The 27,678-nt window shown below is 35.2% G+C and overlaps 1 protein-coding gene across 2 annotated transcripts in view; it reads right to left on the reverse strand.

Moving 5' to 3' along the window:
• Positions 1 to 27,678, reverse strand: part of LOC150078517 (uncharacterized) — a 257,309-nt gene that overhangs the window by 124,520 nt on the left and 105,111 nt on the right. For both annotated transcript variants that reach the window (XM_090384324.1, XM_090384325.1), the window contains exons 3-6: positions 27,103 to 27,239; positions 22,076 to 22,174; positions 13,426 to 13,548; positions 1,174 to 1,290 (exon numbers count right to left, since the gene is read on the reverse strand). In XM_090384324.1, coding sequence (XP_090240450.1) covers positions 1,174 to 1,290; positions 13,426 to 13,548; positions 22,076 to 22,174; positions 27,103 to 27,239 — 476 coding nt within the window. The remainder of the gene's footprint in view (positions 1 to 1,173; positions 1,291 to 13,425; positions 13,549 to 22,075; positions 22,175 to 27,102; positions 27,240 to 27,678) is intronic.

The raw sequence follows: 27,678 nt of genomic DNA on the forward strand, positions 1-27,678 counted from the left end.
AGAAGGATATAGACCCTCTTCCAAATGAATCTGACCAAGTGAATGAATGGGAGGAAATGAAGACCCACATGAACCTTGAGGGAAAATTTCATGACAGTTCATGGTGATGATTTTGTTGCCACCACAGTTACACTATCAGAGGATCTATTAAACACTCAGTATGTTGACAAAGGTGAAAATTATAATAATGACACAAGAAGATGATGTTGAAGCTGTGCACACATTACTGAAAATATTCAATGCCCAAAATGTATTGAATGCGATTGAAAATGTACTGGCTTTCCGCAGTGTTAGCAATGAGATTCTAGTAGTGTTTGATTAGAGACATACTATTATGAAGAACAGTTAAAAAAAACAGTGTTCAAGAAGTTGGACTGTTTTTTAAGACAATGTAAAGCTCTTGAGTTAAGGTAATTCTATATTGAAGTATATAAGCTAACCAGTGTATTAATCCATAAACAAATATTGGTACGATTTTTGTTTTCATTCACAACTAAAGATTTAATTTTTTTTATTTTCTACAATTCAAAATTATAAGAGTACCTTTTAATGCTTGTTTACTCCTTTGTTAAATGCTCCATTTCATAAGAATCCTTAATGTTTATTTTAGAAAAACTTGGCTGTTTTAATTAACAATTATCTTAATTTTTTTTATATATTATCCTTGTTAATTGTGAATTCAACTGATTTTCATTCTTTAAGAATTAAGTTGTTTTTATTTTATTTTTATATTCATGAATATATTTTTAGATTGAATTAATTCTTTAGATAATTAATTCTTAAAGAATTAATTCAATCTAAAAATGTGTGTGAAATGGCAAATTAAAGTTTAATTAGAGAAAACTGTGAAACAAAATTAAAAAGCTAATTTTGACATGTTCATTTCACAAACCTCATTATTACAAAATTAGAGAATTTAGGTCCCTTTGAAGTTTGTATTAACAAGGCTGTCCTGTTATACTATCTGGTTTTTCTAATCATAACACCTAGAGGACTGTACAGCTACTTCCAGTTATTAAAAAGAGAGAATTTATTAAAGCAACCCTGTTTTGTTCATTACTTTTGGAAATAAAAAAATACTCTTTAAAGTTTCACTTATCTACATTAAATATTAATCTTATTAGAAAATTTTATTTAAGAGATATACAAAAAAGCAAACTATGTTTAAATTACTTTCTGCAGCAATGTCACAAGGTGGTTAGTTTTATGCAATGATTCCTTAGACTCTGTTGATGCTTGAACAGATTTCTGTTGTGCTTCTGTGCTGTTCCACAACTCTTGTACTGATGCCTGAAATATGGAAACATTAGGATCGTATCATCAATATTCAGATATTGCTGATATCTCAATATTGATGAGATATATAATTAGATTTTAATATTTAAGTTTATTATTAAAATATACACAGTGGGGTTGGAAGGGGTGGCTGAACATCACAAAAACATGAAAAATAAAGTTCATGTTTTTTATCGAGACAGCAGCAAATCTTTCAAAATGATAATTTAAAAAAAATTTGGAATTCTTAAGTTATATTAAGACTTTTAGAAGAGAAAAAGAGTAGCTTCAATCCTGAATAAATATGAGGGTTATAAGAATAAATAAATAAATGAAAATAGCAGCAGAATGATAGACCCAGGACAGATCTGTATATGCCAATATAATCTCAGGCCATCAATAAATTAATAAAATATTAATATCTTCTTTGAGAAGGGTTTACACACAACACTTGCCCCATCAGGGCTTATTATAAACTGCTAAAAAGCTTAAACCAGATGTTTAAGCTTTTTAGCAGTTTATAAATGCTTAAACCAGAAAATCCAAGAAACACAGTCACTTGGATTTTCAAATAATGTCCTCAACTGATTTAAAAGGCTGACAAATAAACATGAGAGTTAATAAAAAGGTATGACAGTTTTAAAATTCTTGTTTAGTAATGCCTGTTCAGAGAAGATTAACTGGGGAATTTGGCAGTAGGAAGGGTTAAATATTAAAAGCTAAAATTTATTGCAGAACTTAAAAATTTCACTTCTCTACACTTTTTTTTTTGGCTATTTATATTGTTTCACTGGTTAAAATAAAGGTACCGTATTTCCCCATGCATAAGATGCACCCTTTTTCGAAAAATTTGGGGTCTAAAAACTGGGTGCATCTTATACAGTGATTGTAGATTTTTTTACTTGCATTTCCCGCTTTTTTGCACTTATTGTCTTTGCGCTCATTGTTTCGCACTTGTTACCGGTATATTAGGTTACGGTTTGCCACGTTCTGCCCAGAAATGGCTCAGAAAATTTTCGTACAGTGCTGAATTCAAGTTGAAAGTGATCCAGTTTGCAAAAGTGAATGGAAATTGTCCTGCTGAATGTAAGTTTGGTCCTCCTCCTCCAACTGAGAAAACAATCCGAGACTGGCTAAGGGAAGAAGAAACCCTACTGAAAACGGCACGGCAGAAGAAGGCCATGAGAGGCAAGTCAGAAATGGCCTGATTTAGAGAGGGATTTGAAGATATGGATTGAAGAGCAAAGGGCAACTGGAATTCCTGTGTCCACAAAGATGGTTCAGCATGAGGCAAGAAGAATTGCTGATGAAAAAGAAGTTACTGATTTCAAAGGAGGACACAATTGGTGCTTCAGGTTCATGAAACGGAATGGACTAAGCATGCATACACGCACCAGACTTGCTCAAAAGATGCCTGAAAGCTATGAGCAGAAGGTCCTTGAATTTCATCGTTTTGTCATTCAATGTCGGAAGACACATCAGTTTGAGTTGGGACAGATTGCAAATATGGAAGTCCCCCTTCAACTTGATGTCCCAAATAACAGAACTGTTGATAAGAAGGGGGTGAAAACTGTAACTGTGAAGATAAGTGGACATGAAAAGAGCCATTATACAGTTGTTCTAGCTTGTTATGCAGACGGAACCAAGCTGCCTCCTATGCTGATTTTCAAACGCAAAACAATGCCAAAAGAAGACATTCCTCGAGGAGTGATTGTCCAAGTTCATGACAAGGGTTGGATGGATCAGGATGGGATGAAGATCTGGTTTGAGAAAGTTTGGAGCAGGAGACCAGGTGGGCTCTTATGCAAACCTGGCCTATTGGTGCTTGATCAGTTCAGGGCACACATAACAAAAAACACAAAGAAGATTGCTGCAGAGCAAAAAACAAAACTTGCCGTCATACCTGGAGGCTTGACATCCCAGCTCCAACCACCTTGATGTCAGCATTAACAAACCCTTCAAAGCTGCCATGAGAGACGAATGGAACCAATGGATGAAGTCTTCTGGGGACAATTTGACGCCAGCAGGAAGAGTGAAGAAACCAACTATAGGAGAAGTTTGTACCTGGGTGAAAAGATGCTGGGATAATATTAAGATTGAGATCATTGTCAAGTCATTTAAGAAGTGTGGTATTTCAAATGCCATAGATGGAACTGAGGATGAGGCAATATATGAAGACAGTGATTTGTCATCAGACACAGATGAGGACAAGCTAATGGATGGGAGTGTTGACAGTGATAAGGAGTTGTATGAATTTTATGATGAATAAAACTTGAGGTCAATAACTTTAGGTAACACATTTTTTTTTCAAATTTCGGGCCCCAAAATTAAGGTGCGTCTTATACATGGGGAAATACGGTATATTTGAGATATATTTATTCTTAGCGCAGGACTTTTGTTGAAGGATGAGCTGGGCAGTGATCCAACAATTGCAGCAATTTTTATTTCTCTTTCTTTGGAAAGCAAGTGGTGTCTCATCAATGGTACAAACTCACTTTCAAACCATGAAGTAAAAATATCATGGTTTGAATATATCATGTTAGAGATATTTTTATAAATCATAGGTAAAGATTTCATTTAATAAAACACAGGTAAACAAGCTTAAAACATCACGGACTTCGACCTTTCCCGATTCACAATGGCTTTAGTTGTGAGTTCCAGTCTTACTTTCGCACAGTAACACAGTAATTCTCTCTTTGTTAGTTTTCATGCCTGCTTTGTTGGGTGCCTTTTAAATATCCAGTACTTTTTGGGGGAAAGTTTATAGCACAGTGCTAATACTGTCACAATCGTACAACTATTCATCTGTGAATTCACCATCTTGAATCACGTTTCGCAGAAATTCATGAAATGCTTCTGCTGGTGTAATGTCAACAAATGCAGATTCACCTACAAGACTAACCAGGGATAACCCATGAAAAGCTTTCCATCTCCAAAGCCACCCATCTTTCAGAAGCTGTAAATGTGTCATCATCTCCATCAAGTAGCTTATGAAATTTAAGTGACTGTGCTTTCAAAGGACATTTTGCTAGTCGCAAAATATGCATTTTGTTTTGCCACTCTTAACTCCTTCAGAAATCTTTTAACTTTTCTTCAACTGCATAATTTTTTCCTTTGGTGGCCATTACTTCAGTCCTACTGATTTACTAATTTTGTTGGTATTTATTTCTGATACCCTATAACTTAGTGTTTTGAGAAAACTAAATCAAAACCACACTTTTTGGGTTATCATAGTGATGAAGAGAATGCACATGTCCATTTCTCCATAATCACTTGTCGGTTCATGTGCAAAGAAGCCACAGGCTTTTGCTGCACTGGCAAGAGAAAAAAAAACAAGTATATAAGAAAATATAAAATATGTTTCCTTCCTCGCACAGGCAAGTATCCAGTTGACCTTTGAATTTATTCAAACTGTCAGCCTCAACTACCTGTATGGACGACTTGTTCCAACAATCAACGACTCGCTAGCTAAAAGAAAACTTCCCTGCCTCAACTCCTGTAATTTGAATTTATGGCCCCTGGTTCTGGAATTCTTTGTAATAGTGAGAATTTCACCTTCATTCATTTTACTAATTCCTCTCAGATCTCAATCAGGTCACCTCTGAGGTGTCTGGTTCGAAGCTCTGTAGCCCAAATAATCACAGTCTTTCCTCATATGGTCATCCTTCTGCTACTCTCAATCATAGAAGTTGCCCATCTTTGGACCCTTTCAAGGAGCTCAATGTCTTTTTTCAGATGAGGTCTTCATACTTGAATACAGTATTCCAAATGTGGTCTTACAATTGTCTTATACAGTGGGATTATGACCTCCTTATCTCTACAGGATAATGTTTGATAAACTTATTGATAAGACACCATGGGCTTTCCTGCCTACCTGTTTACACTGTTCAGAAAACTCCATATCTGCCTGTATTGTAACTCCCAGATTCCTTTTTTTCTCCACTGATTTTAATTCAACCCCACCAAGTATATAATTTTGCATTTAGTGGCATTAAAACACAGCTGCCACATCTCTGAAGTCTGTTCAAGTCATCCTGAAGGAGCACTGTTTGGCACTGATCATTAACGACTCTGCCAATCTTTACATCATCTACAGTTTTGACATCATGACTTCTATCTCTTTGTCGATGTCATTTATGAAAATGAGAAACAGTGGTCCAAGAACTGATCCTTGAGGGACCCCCACTCCTGAAGTTACACCAACTCAAGAATATCCATTAATCACAACCCTCTGCCTTCTGCCCTGCAGCCACCCAGCAATCCATCTTAGACTCCTACCAGTAATCCCAACCTGGTCAAGCTTATACAGTAACCTCTCATGAGGGACAGAGTCAAATACTTTGCTAAAATCCAAATAAACTATGCCGAAATTGTTCCCTAAATCCAGCTCATAAGTAATATTGACCCAGTGTCAAAATAGCCAACTAAGTTAGTTAAGCATGATTACCCTTAACAAAGCCATCCTTCAGAATGCCATATCTATCTAAATGTCCCTGGATTGCATTCAATCATTGCCTCTAATTCTTCCTACCACTAAAGTCAGACTGACTGGTCTGTGATTACCAATTTCACTCTTAGAACCGCTTTTATGTATTGGTGATATATTGGCACTTCTCCAATCCAAAGGAATCTCCAGAGTCCAAAGATGCCCTCACAATTAACCTCGATGGTTTGATAAACTCCCTTGCATTCTCCCTCAAAACTATAGAGTATATGACATCAACTCTAGGAGCATTACTTGCCTTTATGCTCAAAGGTTTTTCTAATAAACAATCATCATAATTAAGAAATCACTAATTCACATAACTCTGCCTCACTCGAACAGCCTCTTCTCAGCACGAAGTTTTCCGTCAGTTAAGACTGATGTAAAGTATCTATTCAATTCATCTGCAACATCAGCTGAATTATCTAAGACTTTCCCACATCCAGTGCACAAGGGTCCAATCTGATTAACTTTCTTCTTCACTGTATTAACATACACAAAAAATTACTCGTCCCTATTCTTTGCCATCTTAGCAAATGTTTTCTCATATGCAGCGTTGGCCTCACTGACCTTATTTGTGGTACTATTACAGATCAATTTATACCTATTGTAGGATTCAGTACTTTTCATCACTAACTGTCCCATGCTATCTTTTTCTGCTCGATCTAACCAGCCAGCTCCACAGCCATCTACTTCGGCATCCTCCTCCTGCAATATTTTCTTAAAGGTATGAATGCGTTCATGGCTTCTGTAATTTTTGCTTTAGAAGCATTCCATAATTCAAATGTATTCACCATCCATCAGCAATCCGCTCAATTCACAGATGCCATATAGCACCTGCCCTTGGATTGAACAGGGCACCTGCCCTTGGACAGAGTTGGATTGAAGTTCCCCTCTTCTGAAGTTAAAACCTGTGCCGTTACCTTTAACTACTACAACATCTTTTTTAATCTCCCAACTGATGAATGCATGATAACTTCCTGACAATGGTTCCTGTACTTTAAGTCTTGTGATGTCATCTCATTCGTTAGTAATGATTAGGTCAAGAATATTCTCACCCTAGTACTTTCTCTAACATGCTGGTACAAATAATAATCATCCAGTTTATTTTAAAGTTTTTCCCCATGGTAGAGAAATACCCCAGATCGACTTATTCCAGTCAATCTGGGGGATTAAAGTTACCCATAATAAGAAATTCACGCTTGCTTGTCCATTCCGTCTGCATGTAAAGACTCGTCATATTCCTTGCAACCTTCTGATCTATAGATTACTCACACTGTCATTGTTCCTTTGCTTCCAACTAACTCATATCAAACAGACATAAAGACTTGTCATATTCTTCACAATCATCTAGTCTGTAGATTACTCACAGTAAGGATCATGGGGTTGATTGCATTTACCCCTTAATCTTAAGGGAGGCAGCAAGTGAGTGCATTGAGCCATTGAGGCTAATTATGAGAGCATCGCTGGACTCGGGAGTGATTCTGTTGGATTGGAAAAGTGCCAATGTATCTCCAATACTTAAGGGTGGTTCTAAGAGTGAAGTGGGAAATTACCAGCCAGTTAGTCTAACTTCAGTAGTAGGAAAAACCATGGAGACTATGATCAAGGGGTGGAATTCAGGATTACTCAGGTAGAAATGGAATTCTGAAGGGAAAATCATGTTTGAAGGGATAGAGGGCGTGATGTCTAAATTTGCAGATGATGTAAAGATTGGTAGAGTAGTTTGCCGCCAAGCAGAGCTTCTTCAGAATGACCTAGATAGACTTCAGGGAGGGTCAGAAAAATGGCAGCTATGCTTTAATCCAGCAAAGTGTAAGGTACTACACCTGCAGAACAGTAACCCAAAAATAACTTATACATTTGGCGGAGTTGAACTAAAGCCGGTAGTGAAGGAAAGGGTATGGTCAGATATGAAGTTCTCCGAGCACTGTAGACTGGTTGCAAGGACTGACAGCCCATGGTGTCCTATTGATGATTTATCGAACAATTGCTACTAGAAATAAGGACATCATAATCCCATTATATGAAGCCATTGTTAGACCACACTTGGAATACTGTGTTCAAGTAAGGAGACCGCACCTAAAGAAAGAAATTGTGCTTCTTGAAAGGGTCCAAAGATGGTTAACTCGCCTGGTGAGATCAGCAAAAGGGCGTCCATATGAGGAAAGACTTCAAATATGTGGGTAGCAGAGCCTGGAAACTAGGCACCTTAGAGGAGACTTGATTGAGGTGTTTAAGGCACTGAGGGGCATAAGCAAAATGAACAAGGACAAAATTTTCATGGTTATTAAATGATTCTAGAACAAGGGTCCATAATTTCAAGTTACGGGGGGAGTAGTTTGGTTTGGATTGCCTAAGGGAAGAGGGAAATGCACAGGTTGTCCATTTCCTTTACTCTTATTAATTATTTTTTAATTTTTTTTTCTTCTTCTTCTTATTATTATTTTAATTTTCTTCTTATTATTTTATTTATTTATTTTTTATTTAATTTATTTTTTGCTGGTGCATGCAGCATAAACCATAGGCTTCCTTGCACCATGTGGCCATCACTAATACTAAAGACTCATCATATTCTTCGCAATCTTCTGGTCTGTAGATTACTCACACTCTCATTGTTCCTTTGCTTCCAACTAACTCATATCACACAGATTCTATGCTGGCAGACATAACCTTAGACTCAGCAAAAGCTCTTTTTGTGCTCAGACTGCTTTTGATGATCCCTCCACCGCTTATATCTTCCCTAAATGTATTATGCATACTGTAGTGGAACTCTTCATCACCAATTTCCAGGTGGCACACCATGTTTCTGTTAGCCCTATTACATCAGCATTAGTTGTGCTAACCAGGAGTTCAAATTCAGTCATTTTGTTGACAACACTCCTGGCATTACTGCAGACACAGGTGAGACTAAGTAATCTTCTATAGTTTACTACCCCGACACACCCCTTTAAGTTATTTAGGTTTATATCCCAAGCTTTATCTTCCCTCCCATTTGAAACATTGTTACCCTCAGAACATCTTATCATCATCAGCTGTTATGGCAACAAACGAGATTTCATGAGGTCTAAATTATCCCCCCCCAAACAACTAGCTGTTATCCTCAACGATATTGGCAAAAATTCTTGCACCACTTTTATTCAAATGAATATCACTCTACAGTTTGGGGGTTGGGGGAAAGACATGATCATACCCATGGTATATCCAAAACTGTGGCACAAAGAGGCACATCAAGAGGTATAGTACGAGAATGTAAATGTAAATTCTTACCTGGGCCTGGAATTCTGCAGAGAATTTTACAATCGTTCAAATTCTGTCCATTTGAAATTCACTACATATTTTGTTTCCTCAGAGTGTGTGGTTGTTACAGTACTATAACAACCACAGACTCTGAAGAAACAAAATTGAGTCAATCTTAAAGAATAGATAGATGGTAGCACCAGATATTCGAATCAGTTGTTTTTAATTTTTAAGACCTAGTTACACCACTAAACACATGGAAATAGACTTCAAAGTGGTTTCAATCAAAGTGTCTGATTAAGTTTTACTGGTAGTTTTATTAGTGTAGCATGCATTTGTAGAGGACTCTAATGCAAATGCATTAGTGTCTGATTTGCAGGTGTTAATTTTTTTAAAGAAGTTTATTGTACAGTACTATATTACCATTGTATTCTCACTTTCACACTGAAACTCTCCCCTTCTCTCCCACAAACAGCAGCTCTCAAGTTTACAATTTTATTGCCTTGCTAAGTGAGGTACACACACCAGTGAACTGCTTCCAACAGTCAAAAACAATGTTTGAAAATTCTATATCAGCAGTGATGAGCATATTAACAACATATTCTGCAATCTACTCCTTAAGTAATCTGTGACCATCAGAAATCTAATTAGTGTCATTGTTACCATTATGACCTTGACATTCACTTGCCTTCATGGCTAAACGAAGACCTATGAAAATGTATAGTTGTGCAATAAACGTGCCAATCCAAAATGTTACCCTTGAAGGAAGAAAAAAAAAAAAATAATAATAATCGGTGTCTGCCACAGTAAAGTTGAAAAATCAAAAAAGACAGCTATCAAAATGTCTGCATCAGTACTAGGGACTGTCTGCTTTAGAGAGGTCGCTTAACATGTAATTTCAAATACTTATGACCGAGTCCCAAGCTTTAATGTCCACAATAGGGGGGGGGGGTTCTCTGCAGTAATAATGACAACTACAGTGAAATCAAAATAACCCGTCAGGTGACCAAAGTGGATCAACTGGCACATTATTGCACACAATTTCTGTACCAAAACTGTGAGAAAAATAAAAAATCCCTTCAGAAGCTATTGCACTAAAAGTTTGCCTATATTTAGGAAGGTAGAAAAAATTTCAGATTTTTAATTACAGAAACATTATTTTAAAAGCTCACCTGTCAGGTGACACTCCACCACCACCAGGTTAAACAGATTGTCAAAAGTTGCCACTGTTCTACTATTCTGGTTACACATTTAACCAAAGATAGGAAACAAGGTCTTTTTTAATTTAATGGCAAACATCACTTGTGTTAAAATCTATCCTCCTTTTAGTGCTTCTTTATAGATAGTAGTTATAAATTTGCACCATTCACCAGCTTTTGCAGGAAGGAATGCACTGAGTCCCCCTTTCAGCACACAATTTAATAAGATGAGAAGGATGGCTTACTAGCACCACCAAATGCTCAATCTCTTCTTTTAATATCATTGCTACTCCAGCTTTTATGTCTGCCATAAGAGGTGTATTAACAACACGAAGTGCCAAGCAGGTTTTTAAAGGAATCCCACATACTTTCAGGATGTTCAGAAGATGCCCAATGTTGCAAATTATAGGGTCACCTTCCAATGCTGTCACTGAGATCAAGCTTCTTTCAATTTATTATTTTTTAATTGGGATCACTACATTGGGACAAAGCTCAGGATCAATTTGATTACCATATGTTGCAACTGAAAATGTCCCATTTTTCAGAGCCATCATTATGCTTCTTTTCTCCATCCATGCAATTTCGTTAATAATGCTTGTTTTTGTTCTTCTGTATCCATTTTTTTTTTTTTTTTTTTTCCCATTTCACTATTGTAAAACTTTTTTTTTTTTACAGTGCACATGCATGATCAACACAACTCAAAGGGAGATTATATTCTATAACAAAAGATACAAAATCAACATTTCAAACTTATGTTTATTTGCATTTCATATGTAACAATGAAAATGATGTCATCACTGCCACCACTGGTACAAAATGGTACATCCATTTTTGCATTTCTTCTATGCATTGCACTGTTCTTGGGCTGATTTTTTTGCAAATGCCTGATTACATTGTGTTTCTGGTTAGTGAAATTGAAAAATCACATCTACATAAAATACACAAGGCAAATGTGTTATCTTTCAGATTTTGCAATACAGGTAACCCTCGTATAATATGGTAGTTAGATTCCTATAAAATGTCGTGTTGTGCGAAACCATGTTATACGGGACTAAGAAAAAGAACAAAACGGAAGGTTACGTTCCAAAAGCTAACAAAAATACACCATTCTAGATTTCACTTATCTTCTGCTCTCTTTAAAAAAATCAGTAATCTGGGTTTGCTTGCTTTTGCTGGATAAATCTTTGTGAATTTCATCGAATGGAACTAAGCATTTTTGAAGCTACCTTTTGAACTTTGGGCTCCTTTCATTCAAGAATCTGCATTCCAAAAATAAGATTCTAATTGCTTGACTAACTTTATGCCTTCCTGTATGCCTTTTAGTGAAAAATTTGGAATTTTAAAGTTTTCATCTGTGCTATCATCCTCTGAATTGATTTGGTTTTACCTCCAATGCAATTTCCACCAAATCCACTTTGTCAGCCTCTCTTTCTACCAGTAATTCTTGAACGTCTTCAATAATCATATCTTTTTTATTTTTTTTGGAGCTTTGGCGACTAAGGCCAATGTTACTCTATGTATATTGTGTGTGTCCTGAGGTCAATTTTCTGTTTTGCTGGACGAAAAACCTGAGTTTCCAGGAGAAAAATACACTGCCCGACTAACTCAGCCACACTGTGAAAAAGACCCGAAAAATTCCTTCCATCATCGACAGGATTTGAACTCTGGTCTTTTCCACCCGGTGTGGGGAGGAGGGCGATTCTGTCAACTGTGCTACCCACAAGGGCTTCAGTAATCATATCATCAAAACCTTCCCCTCCTACCGACTTAGCAAGTTCTACTATTGCACCGATTAGCAAGTTTAGCAAGTTCTACTATTTCACAGATTCCATATTTCCTGAATGAAGTGACTCTGGCCATACATTTTTCCCCCCACATGCATTTAATATTGATGGGTTTACTTCTTTCAGCGATAAACTATGATTCTGATACAGTCCACAATTGAGAAATGTTTCCATGCCTCCATTACTTCAATAGATTCGGAATAAATTTTTTTCAAAATAAATTGTAATGAGTTTTAAAGGTGGATATGATGCCTTAATCTAATAGATGAACGAAAGAAGTTGTATTAATCCAGTACAACTGTGGCAATAGGAACATAACTTCAACCTTTGGATGACAAATCTTTTAGATGGCCTGGTGCACTATTCAATAGTAACAAAACTTTGAAATCTAGATTTTTCCACAAGTTTAACAAGCACAAGTTCAATAGCAGACAGCGTAACACGGAGATTTTCCAACAAAATAAAACACAGGGATTTTGCAATAATTTTTTTTTTGATTAGCAAGTCAACAGTGGGGATTCAAAAAGAGCGGAAATGTTTAAAAATTACGCTCAACATAATAGCAGGGTTTTCCCTGCACAAAAGCTCAAAAATACCCCGTTATGCGAGATTTACCGAAATTCTCTAACCGTGTTATATAAGTACCGCATTATGCAAGGATTGTAGCAATTTATCAGTCATGTTAGAATGAAACCGTGTTGTAGAAATACCATATTATACGGGGGTTGCCTGTACATGGAAATCTTGAGCACACGTTTTCTGAAATTTCACATCTTACTGAAAGATATTAATTAGCTTTGCACCACTCAATTACAATATGAAATGGTTGTACATTACATAGACCAATACTTATCTCACATTTCTGTTTCGGAATGCAGACTAGGGCATCTGCCAGCCAACTTATTAACAAAAATAGGCAAAAATTTGAAGATTTTTTTTACTAAATTTAACATAGTTCATTTTTTTTTTGGAAATTCTTTGCAACTATTATATTATAGTTGGTTACACAGTGAGATGGGGGAGTGGTCAAACTGAGGGGAAAATATGGATTCTCCACCATAAATATGGAGAGATGACAGTTATGAAGGAACACATTCTGCAATTTAAACCATTTCCAACAAGTACTGTGAGAGATACAACATCTGAAATTCCTGAATGTTATTGTATAATAACACCATACTTTAAAACAAATGTTATTACAATTAAGTATTCTCCAATTTCTGTTAACAGTATTCGCCAATTTCTGTGTGCACTTAACATCAACAGAATCAAAATCGTAAAACTGTATTATGGAGCTTAGATAAAGAAGGTTATGAACATATACGTGAAAAGGAATGAAGAACCATCATGACTAATAAACAGTAACTACAATTTACTAAAAAATAACATGATTTTCTAACCACTAATTGCAATCCTACAAAGAAAGAAATAATTTACCACTCACCTTAACAGTTTCAACATCTCCAGATAAGCTTTGTGTTGCTGAATGAAGAGTTCCTTGTTGGTCTTTTAATTCTTTAACCGTGGATTCTAGAGTTGTGATCTTACTTCCTATGTTCGCAACACTCTAAATAAAATGTAAAAGCAAATTTTAATACACTCCCACATTAAGAAACTACGATGATAGTGTGGGAGACATCATTTGCTCTGTATCTCATATTGTGCTCTTCCTTCACGAGTTGCCATGGTATTGCACTATCTCAAATAAGTAACGCTTCACTAATAGAAAAGACTATTGTTACTTATTCTCAGTGAGTACCACAACCCAGATGGCACAGTTTCAAAGCTATTGCAGACATGACGACCCAGTTGTGAAGATAATCACACAATATGAGAGATGCCAAAAGGTTTATATGATAATATTTAAAATTAACTAAATGCATAAGGCATAATACGTTAAGAGTTCAATATCTATATAACATCCGTGTGGATATACCATAGATAACTCTTAAGAAACTACGATGGTAGTGTGGGAGGCATTATTTGCTCTGTATCGCATATTGTGCTCTTCCTTCATGAGTTGTCATGGTATTGCACTACCTGCAATACCAGGGTACCTGCCCACCCACTGATGATAGGCCAATAGCTTTGAAACGGCACCGTCTGGGTGGTGGTACTCACTGAGAATAAATAACAATAGTCTTCTCTATTAGTGAAGTGTTACTTATTTGAGGTAGTGCAATACCATGGTATCTCATTGTGAAGGAAGAGTACAATATGAGATACAGAGCAAATGATGCCTCCCACACTATCATCATAGTTTCTTAAGAGTTATCTATGGTGTATCCACACTAATATTATATAGATATTAAACTCTTACGCTTAATGTATTATGCATTTAGTTATTTTTAAATATTATCATATAAATCTTTTGCCATCTCTCATATGTGTGATTATCTTCACAACTGGGTTGTCATGTCAGCAATACCAGAGTACCTGCCCACCCACCGATGATAGGCCAATAGCTTTGAAACGGTGCCATCTGGGTGGTGGTACTCACCGAGAATAAGTAACAATAGTCTTCTCTATTAGTGAAGTGTTACTTATTTGAGGTAGTGCAATACCATGGTATCTCATTGTGAAGGAAGAGCACAATAAGAGATACAGAGCAAATGATGCCTCCCACACTATCATCATAGTTTCTTAAGAGTTAACTATGGTGTATCCACACCAATATTATATAGATATTAAACTCTTACTCTTAACTATCCGTTGTGCATTTAGTTATTTTTAAAAAAACATAATATTCTATATAAGGTAAGATAAGCTATAAGAAGCCATTAATAAAGGAAACTAGATAAGCACCAAAATCTATTCACAATTGACGAAATAATTAGCTGCATCAGGATTATCTATGGTGTTTTAAATGTTTTTTTTTTTAACTGAACTCACCAAATAATTTAATAAATATCAACTCAACACAAATATGCAAAAGCACAATTGACAAAACTGAGGAAGTACATAGAACAGGACAGGACAGGACAGGACACACACACACACACACACACACACACACACGATTGGAGAGGGTAATGATTAATAAAGGATACCTACACATCAATTCAAATTATGAATGCATTAAATGAGAATGATAACTATGTTTGTGATGTTACTATCATATTTACATGGTCCTGGGGTAACCTATATTGGTGTGCATAGGGCAAGATTAATTGTTGTGTATCATCTGACTGCAATAAAATAGTTACAAAATCATAAACTCCTCTGGCTCCAGCCATAAAATATAAATGAAAATTTATATATTTTATATATACACATAGTATTAATGTATGAGTAAATGATTGTCTGCCCCTTGATACCTTTGTAATTCCAATTATGCCTATAAAACGGCCTTGAGGGAAAAAAACACTCTCCGATTAGATCTACACTCATTTCTAAAATTCTTTAGAAAAGTGTCGATTACTTTCACTACAATTATCTTTAATTCATACTGCAAGTTCATTACTATATACGGGTGTCCCCCAAAAAAAAAAAAAAAAAAAACACTTTGGTTGTTAACTGTTATGTTTATTTTCTTAAATTTAATAATTAAGATTAAATGTTACAATAAAAATAAGATATAAAAGCATTACATGTTCAAAATGTCCTCCATTCTCATCAAGGCATTGCTGACATTGGTGAGAAACTGATCTATAAACATCAATTAATGCATTTCTTGTAATTGTGTGACAATTCTCTTTGATTTCTTGCAGTAACTGTTAAGCGTTGTGGGTATTGTGGCACAAACTTTGTCTTTGAGGTACCCCCATAAGTAATAATTGAAGGGTGTTAGATCAGATGAATGCACAGGGTACTCAACAGTACCTCAACATCACAATGATTTTATTTCCAACAAGATGAAGCACCTCCATCTTGTTGGAAATAAAAATCCCCATCCTCAAATAGCTGAAGAATTTGTGACACAATTGATTGTGGTACAATCTGAAGCATGTTGAGGTACAAGGGACCAGTAACTCTTTGGTCAAAAAAGTATGGTCCAATCAAACCCAACCCTTGGATGATAATCAACACCACACTGTAAGATCTAGTAAATTTACATGCCTTTTACGTGTCTTTCCACAGTAACATGTGGATTCTCTGTTGACCAGTATGTACAACTGTGCCGCTTGACTGTACCATTCAACTCGAATGTTGCTTCATCACTGCAAACGATCTTACTGAAAAACAGTGGGTCCTCTGTTAATTTTGACAGAAACCACTCACAAAATTCAACCCTACAGATCAGGATAACTTTGTTCGGGGCATGCCCTAATCTTCAGATGTAGCTTTTGAATTTTACGTGCTTTAAAACATGATGAACACTCAATTTTGCAATTCCTGTTTCACAAGAAGCTTGTTGGATAGATTTTCTTGGTGACCATAGAACTACTGTAGCACCTCTTCTGATTTCCTGGGGCTCATAGATGTTCGAGGTATTCCAGATCATTGCTTGTGTACACTCTGCATAGTACCACCAGTTTCAAATTTATCGCAGTGTGAAATTATAATTCGCATTGTTTGAAATTCATTTCTCCACTGCCTCCGGATTTCATTTATGTTTCCACATCTCCAGTACCACTTCAGTACAAATTTTCTTTGTTTAAACGTAAGTCTATCACAATCCATTTCTAAGGCCAATTTTCACATGAAAAAGGAAAGTATTCACGAGAATGGAGGACATTTTCAACACTTCAGATAATGCATCATTTAAACATAAAACACGTAATGCTTTTATATCTAATCTTTATTGTAACATTTACTCTTAATTTTAAAATTATTAAATTAAATTTAAGAAAATAAACATAGCAGTTATTAACAACCAAAGTGTGTATACATTTTGTTGGGACATCCTGCCGTGCTATTTAATTTTAAAATAATGCATATAATTGTTATGCAAATTACATTTATTCTCAATATTTACAACCAAAAAAACTTATTTAAACAGCTTAAATAACTGGAGGGCTTTTTTCCTCCCCTAATATAAACTCTGGTTTATAAAATCAGTATACCAAAAGAACGAGTGTCTAATATTAACAGGAACAAGATTACTTTAAGTTATTATTCTTAAGAATATTGCATAACTTTGTAAAAATTATGCAACCGCTTCATGGCAAAACATTTACAAAGTGTTTACAGAGTGTTACAAATATTTACAAACTAAACAGTGCCAAAACATTAAAATGTACATTTTTCTAAACATTATTTTGATTTTTTTTCAACTATAATAAGATACAGCCACTTCCCTACTTACGTAAGGGTTGCGTTACGCAGAACTCTATGTAAGTCGGAATTTCCATAAATGCTTATGCAGCACTTGCAACTATGCATGCATGCTGAATTTGACTGAAGCAAAAGTTTGATGAACATGTAAATAGAATTATTTATTCAATTTTTTTTTTTATCTCATGCAAGAAAAATTACAAAAGTGTACAAAATTGCAAAAATTCCAAAATTATAATATTACAAAAAGAGAGAGCAGACAGGCATAACTGCTAGCAAGTTTTACCTTTCAAGCACCGTTGCCAGAATAATTAACTCTCCAGTAATGGAGAGTTACTCCACAGCCCTCAACTTCCACTGCAGAAGTTGAGGGCTGTGGAGATTTAGAAGGGGTTTTTTTTCAACACATCACAAAATTTCTCTGCAGCTGCAGAATCGGCACTGGCGACTTCACCGCATACTTTAATGTTTTGGAAACCAGCGCGATGCTTGAACCTATTAAACCACCCATTGCTTGCCACAAACTTGGCTTGGGGTTCGCCATACCTATCCTTAATATCTTCATAAAAACTTCTTGCTTTTGCTTGAATGGCCGGACTCAGGGGCACTTGCTTCTGAATATGATTTTTTCCATCCATATTATTATTAGCTTTTATATCTTCTATATAGCGCCTGAACGCTGTTTTGTGATCACTGTTGATCTTAAATGCATTGATCCTTTAACATGTTCTTTTATACGCACACTATCCCTTAAAATAGTATTCACTGTTGAAGCAGCAAGACCTAATTCCGTGCAACAGATCAGTGGTACGCAAACTCTAGGGTGCAACCCCTTTTTGGGGGTCGTGGGATAAATTAAAGGGGTTGCGAAAATTTTTAAATAAAATTATTTTTTGTGTAGAGACTTTACTACTCGAACAAAGCCCGAGATACAAATGAACACTACTACCACTCTTATTTTGTTAGGGTGGTTACACATGTGACGAAGGTGGCGTTTTTACTTATTGTCCGTGTCGGGATCATATCTTAATTTGCTCCATTGTCTATAGGACACACAGAAAGCAGCTGTCTAGTGTGACTTCTCAATACTACTCAATTGCTGAATGGTAATCCTTCTAGCTCTTAATTCGTGCTTCCTACAGCACAAATTCTCAAATTGCCTAAAGGCAAGAGGTGCCAATATGCGGTGGGAGTAAATACAAAGGGTATCAAAAAGTTCGTACCCTGACCTAGATAAAACATCTGTAGGAAGATGCTGTTTTTAATATAAGTTGTCTACATATTCAATAAATAACATGGGAAATTTCATTCCCATAGGTGATCGTACACCAGAGGTGGAGCCCGGAATCAGAGTATGGTTGACGAAGTGGAGTATCAAGCAGTGATGAAGTTCCTGTATTTGCAGAGCAAGAAAGCTCAGGAAATTGACAAAGAAATGAAAGCTGTGTATGGGCAGAATTTTCCATCCCATGGCACTGTAAAAAAGTGGAAACAGGAGTTCCAGTGCGGTCATACAAGTGTCTTTGACAAGCCAAGAGAAGGAAGGCCAACAACATCCACAGACAGTGAGACGGTTGCAAATGTTGAGTAGCTGGCGCTGAGTGACAGACGTGTGGCAATTAATTTCATCGCAAATGCAGTGGGAATTAGTTATGAGTCTGCCCACAGCATTTTACACGACCATCTGCACATGTCTAAGGTCTCCACATAATGGGTTCCATGATTGCTGATGCCTTTGCAGAAGCAATTTCGAATGTAATGTTCTTATCAACTGTCGAGAACTTTTTTGATTGGTTGGTGACAAATGCTGGGTGTACCAGTATGATCCACTTTGATTTGTCTCAGCAAGTCATCAATGAAGTGGAACCATGGTTTCAGGCAAAAAGTTTGGACTTCTATGATCAAGGCATTAAACAACTGATTATAAATGGGAGAAATGTGTTACTATTCATGGGAGTACATAGAAAAGGATTAAAGTTCCTGTGAGGGATACGAACGGTAAGGGTACGAACTTTTTTGATACCCCCTCATATATGTTATATAACAAGTCTATTGCACCCATGCTTTATTCTGCTTCATAATTCTGTGCTTTCATGTGAACTTGACTGTGTTTTTCATTCTACTGCTAATTTTTATATTGCTTGTTTCATTATTATTATCATTGATTTTAAGAAAAAAAAGAAATATTTTTCCATGGATATTTCGGTAATTATAACAAAACGGCCGAGGAGTGACGAAAATAATGTTCCTACAGGTACTTCAGAAGCTAATAAGGCAAGAAATATATCTGTGAAAATTTGGACAGTAACGTTATTTCAAGTGTGGGCAACCACCAATTTCTGGTACAGAGCCATCATATTTCAAATCAAACGGAATGAAAAAGAATAGAAAGTATCAAGAGGAATTTGTGACGTACGGCTTCACTTACAGTGTTGTTGATGATGAGCAAAGTCCTGTGTGCGTAATATGTTACGAAAAACTGGCTGAAGAAAACATGAAACTTATTAAATTAAAATGACACACACATAAGGAACAGCCAGAGCTAATGAAAAAAAACCGAATCCTTCTTCACTGAATCTCTTGTTCTCTCAGCTGCAATAAAGGATTTCAATTATGCATGGAGAAAAGTAGAGCAATGATTTAAAAACCATCCCACCGTGTCCATAGACACGGTGGCGCGCGTATTACAGTTATCACGGACAACATAATAAAATTTAATTTATTAAATCGATTGAAAGTCCAATTTTTGCAATACAGGTAGATGAATCCACATATATATATATCAAACTTTACTCAACTTATTGTATGTTATACTGCTACAAGTGGATATTTTGGAGGATTTTCTATTTTGCAAAGCTTTATTAAAAGTAGAAAGATGGGCAAGAAGATTTTTAATGTTATAAATATTTTATTTCAAACAAATAATCTAACATGGAGCAACTGTGTTGCAAATTGTACTGACGGTTCGGCTGCATTAACAGGAGAAGGTTTAAAATGCAAAGTAAAGGAAATTACTTCAAATATAGTTTTTAATCATTGCATTATACATAGGGAAGCATTAGTAGAGAAGGAAATGCAAACTGATTTGCACAAAGTTTTGAAAGATGTGTGATTAAGTGTGATCAACGTTATTAAAAGTAGGAGCTTAAATAGAAGACTTTTCATTATATTTTGTAATGAAATGAGATCTGCTTACGAAATGCTTCTTTTATATACGAAAATGAGGTGACTGTCAAGCGGTAAAGTGTTGCGACGTCTTTTTTGACCTCAAACATGAGGTTTTAGTGTTTTTATCGGATAAAAATCAGAACCTTGCTCAATTGTTTACAAATCAAAAATGGCTTGGGAAAACTTAGTTCCCTTGTTGACATATTTTAAAATCTTAATGATTTAAATTTAAGTCTTCAAGGGCAAGGAACAAATATATTAATACCCAGTGATAAAATAGAAGCCTTCAAAAAGAAGCTTGATCTTTGGAAAACTGAATTTGAGTGTAATAATACTGAAATGTTCCATGTTTTTCTGATTTTGTTCATAGCAATAATATTTACAATTTATGGATATCATTGCCACCCACCTAACAATGCTAATTAAGAATTTTAACATACAATTCAATGTATCTCCAGAAAAAAAAGTTGTAATAATTTTTGTGATCCATATGCTTTTGAAATTTCTTCATGCCCCGAAATTACCATTCAGCAAAAGGAAGATCTTATCGGCATATCTTCTAACGAAGCATTACATGGTCTTTTCAAGACTACAACTTGTGAAAAATTTTGCATTTCTCTTCAAGACGAGTATCCAGAATTATTGAAAATGGCAATACAAACATTGCTGTATTTCAAGGCCTACATATTTATGTGAGGTTGGTTACTCGAAATTAACAGCTATAGAAACAAAACAGCAATCCAGATGATGACATGGGAGTAGCAATTTCTAATATTGCACCAAATATGAATCAAATATTATTGGTTATCCAGGCTCACCCTTCTCATTTGTATTGTAATTGTCAGTTTTTTATTGTTTTACAATCTTAGTTGAAGAATAAGAATATGATTTGTTGTTTTTGCTGTACTCAAATAAAATATTAAACAATTACTTTAATGTGAAAATTAAAAGGAAACAATTTTTTATTCCTTTCTCAGTACTCGAATAAAATTTTCTAATACATAATTTATAAAGTGCCAATTTTTCTTCTCTAAAAATCTGGTCATCCCTACTTCGGGGTTTACATTGAGGGGTCGCGAGAAAAATAAGTTTTCACGCAACTGCAATAGATGACAAACTTTGTCCTGCTTCTTAATTAATCATCTTCATTTCTAAATCAATTTTGTTTCATTTCCTAGCACTGCCAGCACTTGCACTTTCTGTTGGTCCCATTCCCTTCACCATTGTAATAAGTAAATAGGAATGAAGAGAAGATTCTGAAAATTTATTTGTTTTTTATATGTTTGATAATTTCAGTGAATGGGAACTCATTTCGCCATAATACCGTAATGTAAAATCCCACAGAATTCTAGTTATTGGTATTATCACAAATGCAAGAAGATCAAGTTTACTACCCAATAAACCAGAAAGTGCAAATTGTTTTTATTGTTTTATGGTAGTGACCTTCAGAAATGTGTTTTTAGAAAAATATCACAGAGATGTTCAAAATTGATTCTTATAATGAAACATATGATAACGATGAAAGTGTGGTGCAATTTTCATTATAAAAATGACCTTTTAACCTCCATTTATTCCTACAGGATGCAAAATACATTTCTACGATTTTTTTTAAGTTTGCACCGGGGTCAAAAACTTACGTAAAGTCGAACTTCCGTAAGTTGAGTATTACGTAAGCTGGGGAGTGGCTGTATTCTGGAATAGTAACCTACCTCAGAGAGTGCAGAAAGATCTTTAGGCATCTGCTTAATTTCTGGAGCAGCAGCAATGCTTTCCATCATTCTATTTGTTGTGTCTTTTAGGTTTTGTACCTAACAAAACAAAAAGACTTTTAGCCAAACAAAGTGTAAAGAAAATAATGCACTTGTGATAACTACACAATAAGAAATTACTTTTTACTAAATTTAGATCTTTAGGAATCCAAGTAATTTCTGGAGCAGCAGCAATGCCTGCAATCATCCTATTTGTCGTGTCTTTTAGATTTTGTGCATATTAAAAGATAAGAGTTTTAATCAAACAAAGTATGTTGTAATACAACTTTAATACAACATTGTATTTTTTAAATTATTATTTAGGATACAAAACCTTATTTTGAAATGAACCTGTTCTTATACTTGCATATCTATTTCATAAACTATTTAAATTCACCCATTAAAATCCAATGTTACATCAAATTTTCCCTGACTAAGGTGTAATGATTGTAATCAAAGGTACGTGGTATATTAATTTCTTCCCCAATTTTAACCCAAATGAAATAAGGGAAACTCCCACTATAGCACCTTCAAAGGGACTGGCCCCAAAGAGCACTGAAACAAGGACTCCCTACTCATCCCTCCTTGGAAGGCAGTTTTTCATTTTTCATCAGTATTTTGGTCTTTTTTTAATTATCCATGATTTATAACAAAAAAAAAAAAAATAAAAATAAATAAATAAAAATTTTATATACAAACTGAAAACATTTTGTTTCTGCACATGGCTATAAACATGATAACCAATTCTTCGGCTACAATATCATATAGGCCAGTGGTCTCAAACTCAAATTGCATGTGGGCCGAATGCACGATCTGAAAGCAGCTGACGGGCGAGAATTTTTTTAAAACAAAATGAGTGAATATAAGCACTGTATTTACAACAAATACATAATTGAAATGTATTTGTGGGCCGTGTAAAATTGCTTCGGGGGGCCGGATGCGGCCCACGGGCCTCCAGTTTGAGACCACTGATATAGACTATCCAGTATGTGCATAGCCTATGTGATATGTGCAGAAATATATATAATCATTGCCTCATTTATATTCATCCAATGTTAACGAAATTTGAGAAAGCTCGATAGATTCTTATAAAAAAACAAAATAAAAAATTTCATGAAAATTCATCTGCTCGGAGTTTATTACATGAAAACAGGTGGATGGATAAAGAAATAACTGCCAAATTTCTATTGGTCCAATTGAAATGAAATTTGGAATGGCTTGACAAATTTTTCTAAATGCCCAAATATAAAACTTTTTTCCATCTTTATGATAGAATTTATGAAGTGTTATTACGTGCAAATGGGTGGAGGGAAAAAAAATAATAATTGTCAGATTTTAATGAAACTGATAAATTTTTTTATAGGGCCCAAACATAAAATTTCATGAAAAATTTCCCACCGGGAGTCAAGTTATTGCATGCAGGTGGACAGAGAGACATGATGAAAACAACAGGTGCATTATGCATACATACTAATGTGCATAATTCTTTATTTATAAAAATAAAAAAAAAAAAAAACATAACTGGATGTTATGTTTGTTGCCAGCTTATGGCAACAATCATAACATCAAGTGCTTCAGCTACAGTTTAATGAAATCATGCATATATGCTATTGCACACTTAATGTAATACACTTGCCATATCAGCACCTTCAATCTTTTTAGGGTCCATAGTCTAATGAAGAACCCTTATAATGTCACTTGGTTTTCTGTCTGTCACAGCATTGTATCTCTGGAACCACTCAACCTATTGACTTGAAATTTTGCATGGGTTTGTACATCATGTGGGCCAACTTAATGCCATATTGATTGGTGTTGACAAAAATTTGTCTGAGAAATTGGAGGGGGAAATGTGTGTGGGTGAGAAACGTCGACAACCTATAGCTTATTATACACCGTTGGAAAGAGCTCAACGAGTAGGTTTAAAATATAATTTAAAATTTTTTTTTAAATTAAAAATGGCAGCACCAGAGAGGAAAATACAAGTAATTTTCGTATTCCCCTCTATTTCCGTCGCTAATGGAGCTAAAAATTTAAAAATCACATTAGCTATGCTTTATTCGATGGTTATCAAGGGAAAACTATTCCGATTGAAATCTATCATTTACTTTTTTGTGTTAAAATTAAAAAAAAAAAAAACAATTTTTTATTGCACTTCAATAGTGCGCTTCTTTGTACTAAGTAACTCTCCTTTTGGTGACAAAAAGGTTGCTAAATAGTTAGTTAATAATTCTATAAAGGTCATTTATAAATTTTGCGATGGGAAGTATTTTTTAACAATTTTCAAAGCTGGAGTTGTCCTGGCAAGGAGGTACTCAGAGAGCCAGTGTTGAGGCAGCAGTGGTGGGTAGGCACCTGCGCGGAGTCTTGCACAGCCCTCACCTGCCAGTCGCTTCTCCCACCCTTGTCTTGTTTTCCTTTGTCATTCACAACAATTGGAAAGACTCAAATAGATGTTTTCGTTAGTTCCTCAGTTTTAGGCCAAGCCTTTTAGGTACTAGCAACCTTTTTCAGTTACCATAAAGCTCTCTATTTGAGATACTACACTAACGACCATTTGTGACTACGGACCCTTCATCCAGAGTGCCCGGCACTCCGTAGTTCACCGTTTTTTTTTTTTTTTTTTTTTCTTTCTTTCTTTCTTTCTTTTTTTTTTTCATATGCCATTAAAAAGAAAATTTTTAAACAGATTTTATTGAATTAAACTAAACATATCTTGGGCATCACTACATAAATATAACAAATGTGGTACTAACATAACTAATAATGTTGCACCAGCAATAATGTATTGCCACATTGAACAATGCAAAAGACATTAATAAACATATCGGTAAGGCTAGTGGATGAAATGTCTTGAATTTTAAAAAAATGCTGACTGTGTCAATGCAATGATGAACAGCTAGACAATGAGTTAAAGAGCAGGCTATCTAATTTCAAATGCTTTATAGTTAAATATAAAATAAATGTCACTGCACCAGAAATGATTTTTATTTTACTAAGTAAACAAACTGCATCATAAATAATTCATAGAGAAGGCATTTGACAAGTTTCCATGGTGCGAGTTATGAAGAATGCTGGTGAAAAAAATGTTAGCAGAAGTTTTATATTTTTATTTTTCATCGTATTTTAATCATATTCTAACTTACATTTTTAACCTGTGTTTTTTCTGACATAATGCCTTCCATCACTAGAGATTACATGGGGCTTGATTTGGGGTTTGACTGGGGTCGGGTTGGAGTCTACGACTGCAATCCTGGGTACCGAATTACTCATGGGCTGATGGTGAGGAACATACTTTGAGTTTTAAAATTATTTTAAATTATCATCCGTAATTTATTGGCATTCTAGGAGAGTTGAATAAGAAGAATTCCTATAGAGGGAATAAAGGCAATTCCTTTGTTTATTCTTGAATATACATTTATCATATTTATAAGTTATAAAGGAAAAATACATTCCCACAGTAAAATTTTTCAATTTGCCAAGTTAATTTAAACTTTATTTTACAGAGTGGCACAAAACATTACCCAATACTTGACTAAACGTGCTGCTCCATTTCATATTTGGATCAAGTATTTAAATTTAGAATTTAATATTAAAAATTTTAATGAAATAACTAAAACCGAGACAATGAGAAAAAAAAAAAAAGTTCTGACCTCTGAACTCTATTGCTAAAGTATTACAGACCAAATTTCAATTGGATGTAATCTCTTAACACTCTAAACAATCCATATTTGACCAAATTACAGCACACTGCTTAAACTACAGACCAAATTACCTTCACCATGTGAAAGTAGTTTGTTTAATAAACTGTTTAATTATAATATCAGATAAAATTGTGGAGAGGTCTAAACTCAATGCAAATTCAACCTAAACCTCTCCAAACAAATGGCAGACAGCAATATCATGCCAACTAAACTGCCATGAAGGATTAATGACAGAGCAGAGTATTCTCTTCTTGGATGTCAAATCGGCTTTCGGCAACATTTCGAAAATACAAAGGTATGCTTACCCCTTTGCACTTTATCAGTTATGTGATCATCATACCCAAATTACCAAATCCTTACCTCAGTCAATTCCTGGGAATTGATTTTGGAGCCTACAGTGGCACGATAAAAAATCTCATGTTCTACCCTCTATTGCAATCCTAGTGTAACACTCACCCCCTTTCCACGAAAGCACATAATCACGACTTTGGTCAAACTATGTGCTAACCGGATCTATCCCTCTCACTTCTTTATTATCAAATCAGGGGCACAAAGTCCCCCTCCACATATTTTTCAGTTCAGTGCTAAACTAAATCAACTCAACTGTTTTCAAAGCATGAAAACTGTCTTAACTGTGATGTAATTCTAACAGATTTTAAAATTTAATTAATTTATTTATTTTATGCATGCATGCATATTCAGTACACAAGGTTACCCACAGGGCTAGTGTTCCCCAATGCAGTACCCACTGGAACCATGACACCTGCTGAGGCTTTAAGTGCCCACGGGAAGAAGTTATAATGAATAACGAAGGCCGCTTTTTTTTTGTTTATTTGTTTTTTGTTTGGTAGTTGTTACCGCATCGGCTTCTGTGGCCAAAATGCACCTCCCAAGGTTTTTGCAGTACTTTGATCCAAGCCCGAGACTGGATTCGAACCCACGACCACCTCTGGGTTGCCAGGCAAGAACTTTACCCACCCGGCTAGCCCGGTCGGCACGAAGGCCGCTAGTACACGTGCAAGAGCACAGTGTACCTGTGTGGAATGTGGGATACACTACTTGTGATGTTGCTGTTTTCCTCCTGCACTTCATGATTTACTATATTTGGAGTTCTCTGCACTCATTGTGCTATGTTTTGCTCCAAATTCAGTGGTTGGTGCCCGTTACTTTCTCAAACTCTCAAATGTGCCTGTAGGCACAAAAGGTTGGAGACCACTGCACTAGACAAATAAATTAATAAAATTTAAAATCATTTGCAAGAATGACCTAATTTTTAAATCTGCTTACCTCAGTAGATATAGAAAGGATATCATTTGTAATTTTTTTCAATTCTTGTCCCAATGAAGTAGCATTATTATCGAGGTCCTTGAGCTGAGAATGGATAGTGTGCAAAACATCTGGAGTATTCTTGCTACTTGCTTCAACTAGACAGAAATTATAAGAAATCTATATTCAACTAAATACTGTGTATTATTCAAATATGGTTTCATATATCTTGTATTTTGTGAAATCATAAAATATAAGATAAAGGTGGTGAGAAGTATACAAGACTCTTTTTTTTTTTTTTTAAAAACATCAGTTCCCTAATGGGTTGTTTGGTACTACAGAATGAAATGATATGTAAAAATTGGGATCCTGTGCTATGAAATTCCTTAGAGAAACTAAGTTCTCTTTGTTATCAGAGTCAATGCCTTCTGACTTGATACGAAATAGCATTATCAGGAATCTAACTAGTGTGGAAAATCCCTCCTGTCCAAGACCATGCTCATACTAACATGTAGAAACCAAATTATCTGATATGTTTCTCATATTAAAATATTTAATATATCAGAAAGCATAATGAACTAAGTCAAGACACTGCTT

Source organism: Mastigoproctus giganteus, chromosome 11, assembly GCF_048544385.1.
Source record: "Mastigoproctus giganteus isolate SK-2022 chromosome 11, ASM4854438v1, whole genome shotgun sequence".
NCBI lineage: Eukaryota > Metazoa > Arthropoda > Arachnida > Uropygi > Thelyphonidae > Mastigoproctus > Mastigoproctus giganteus.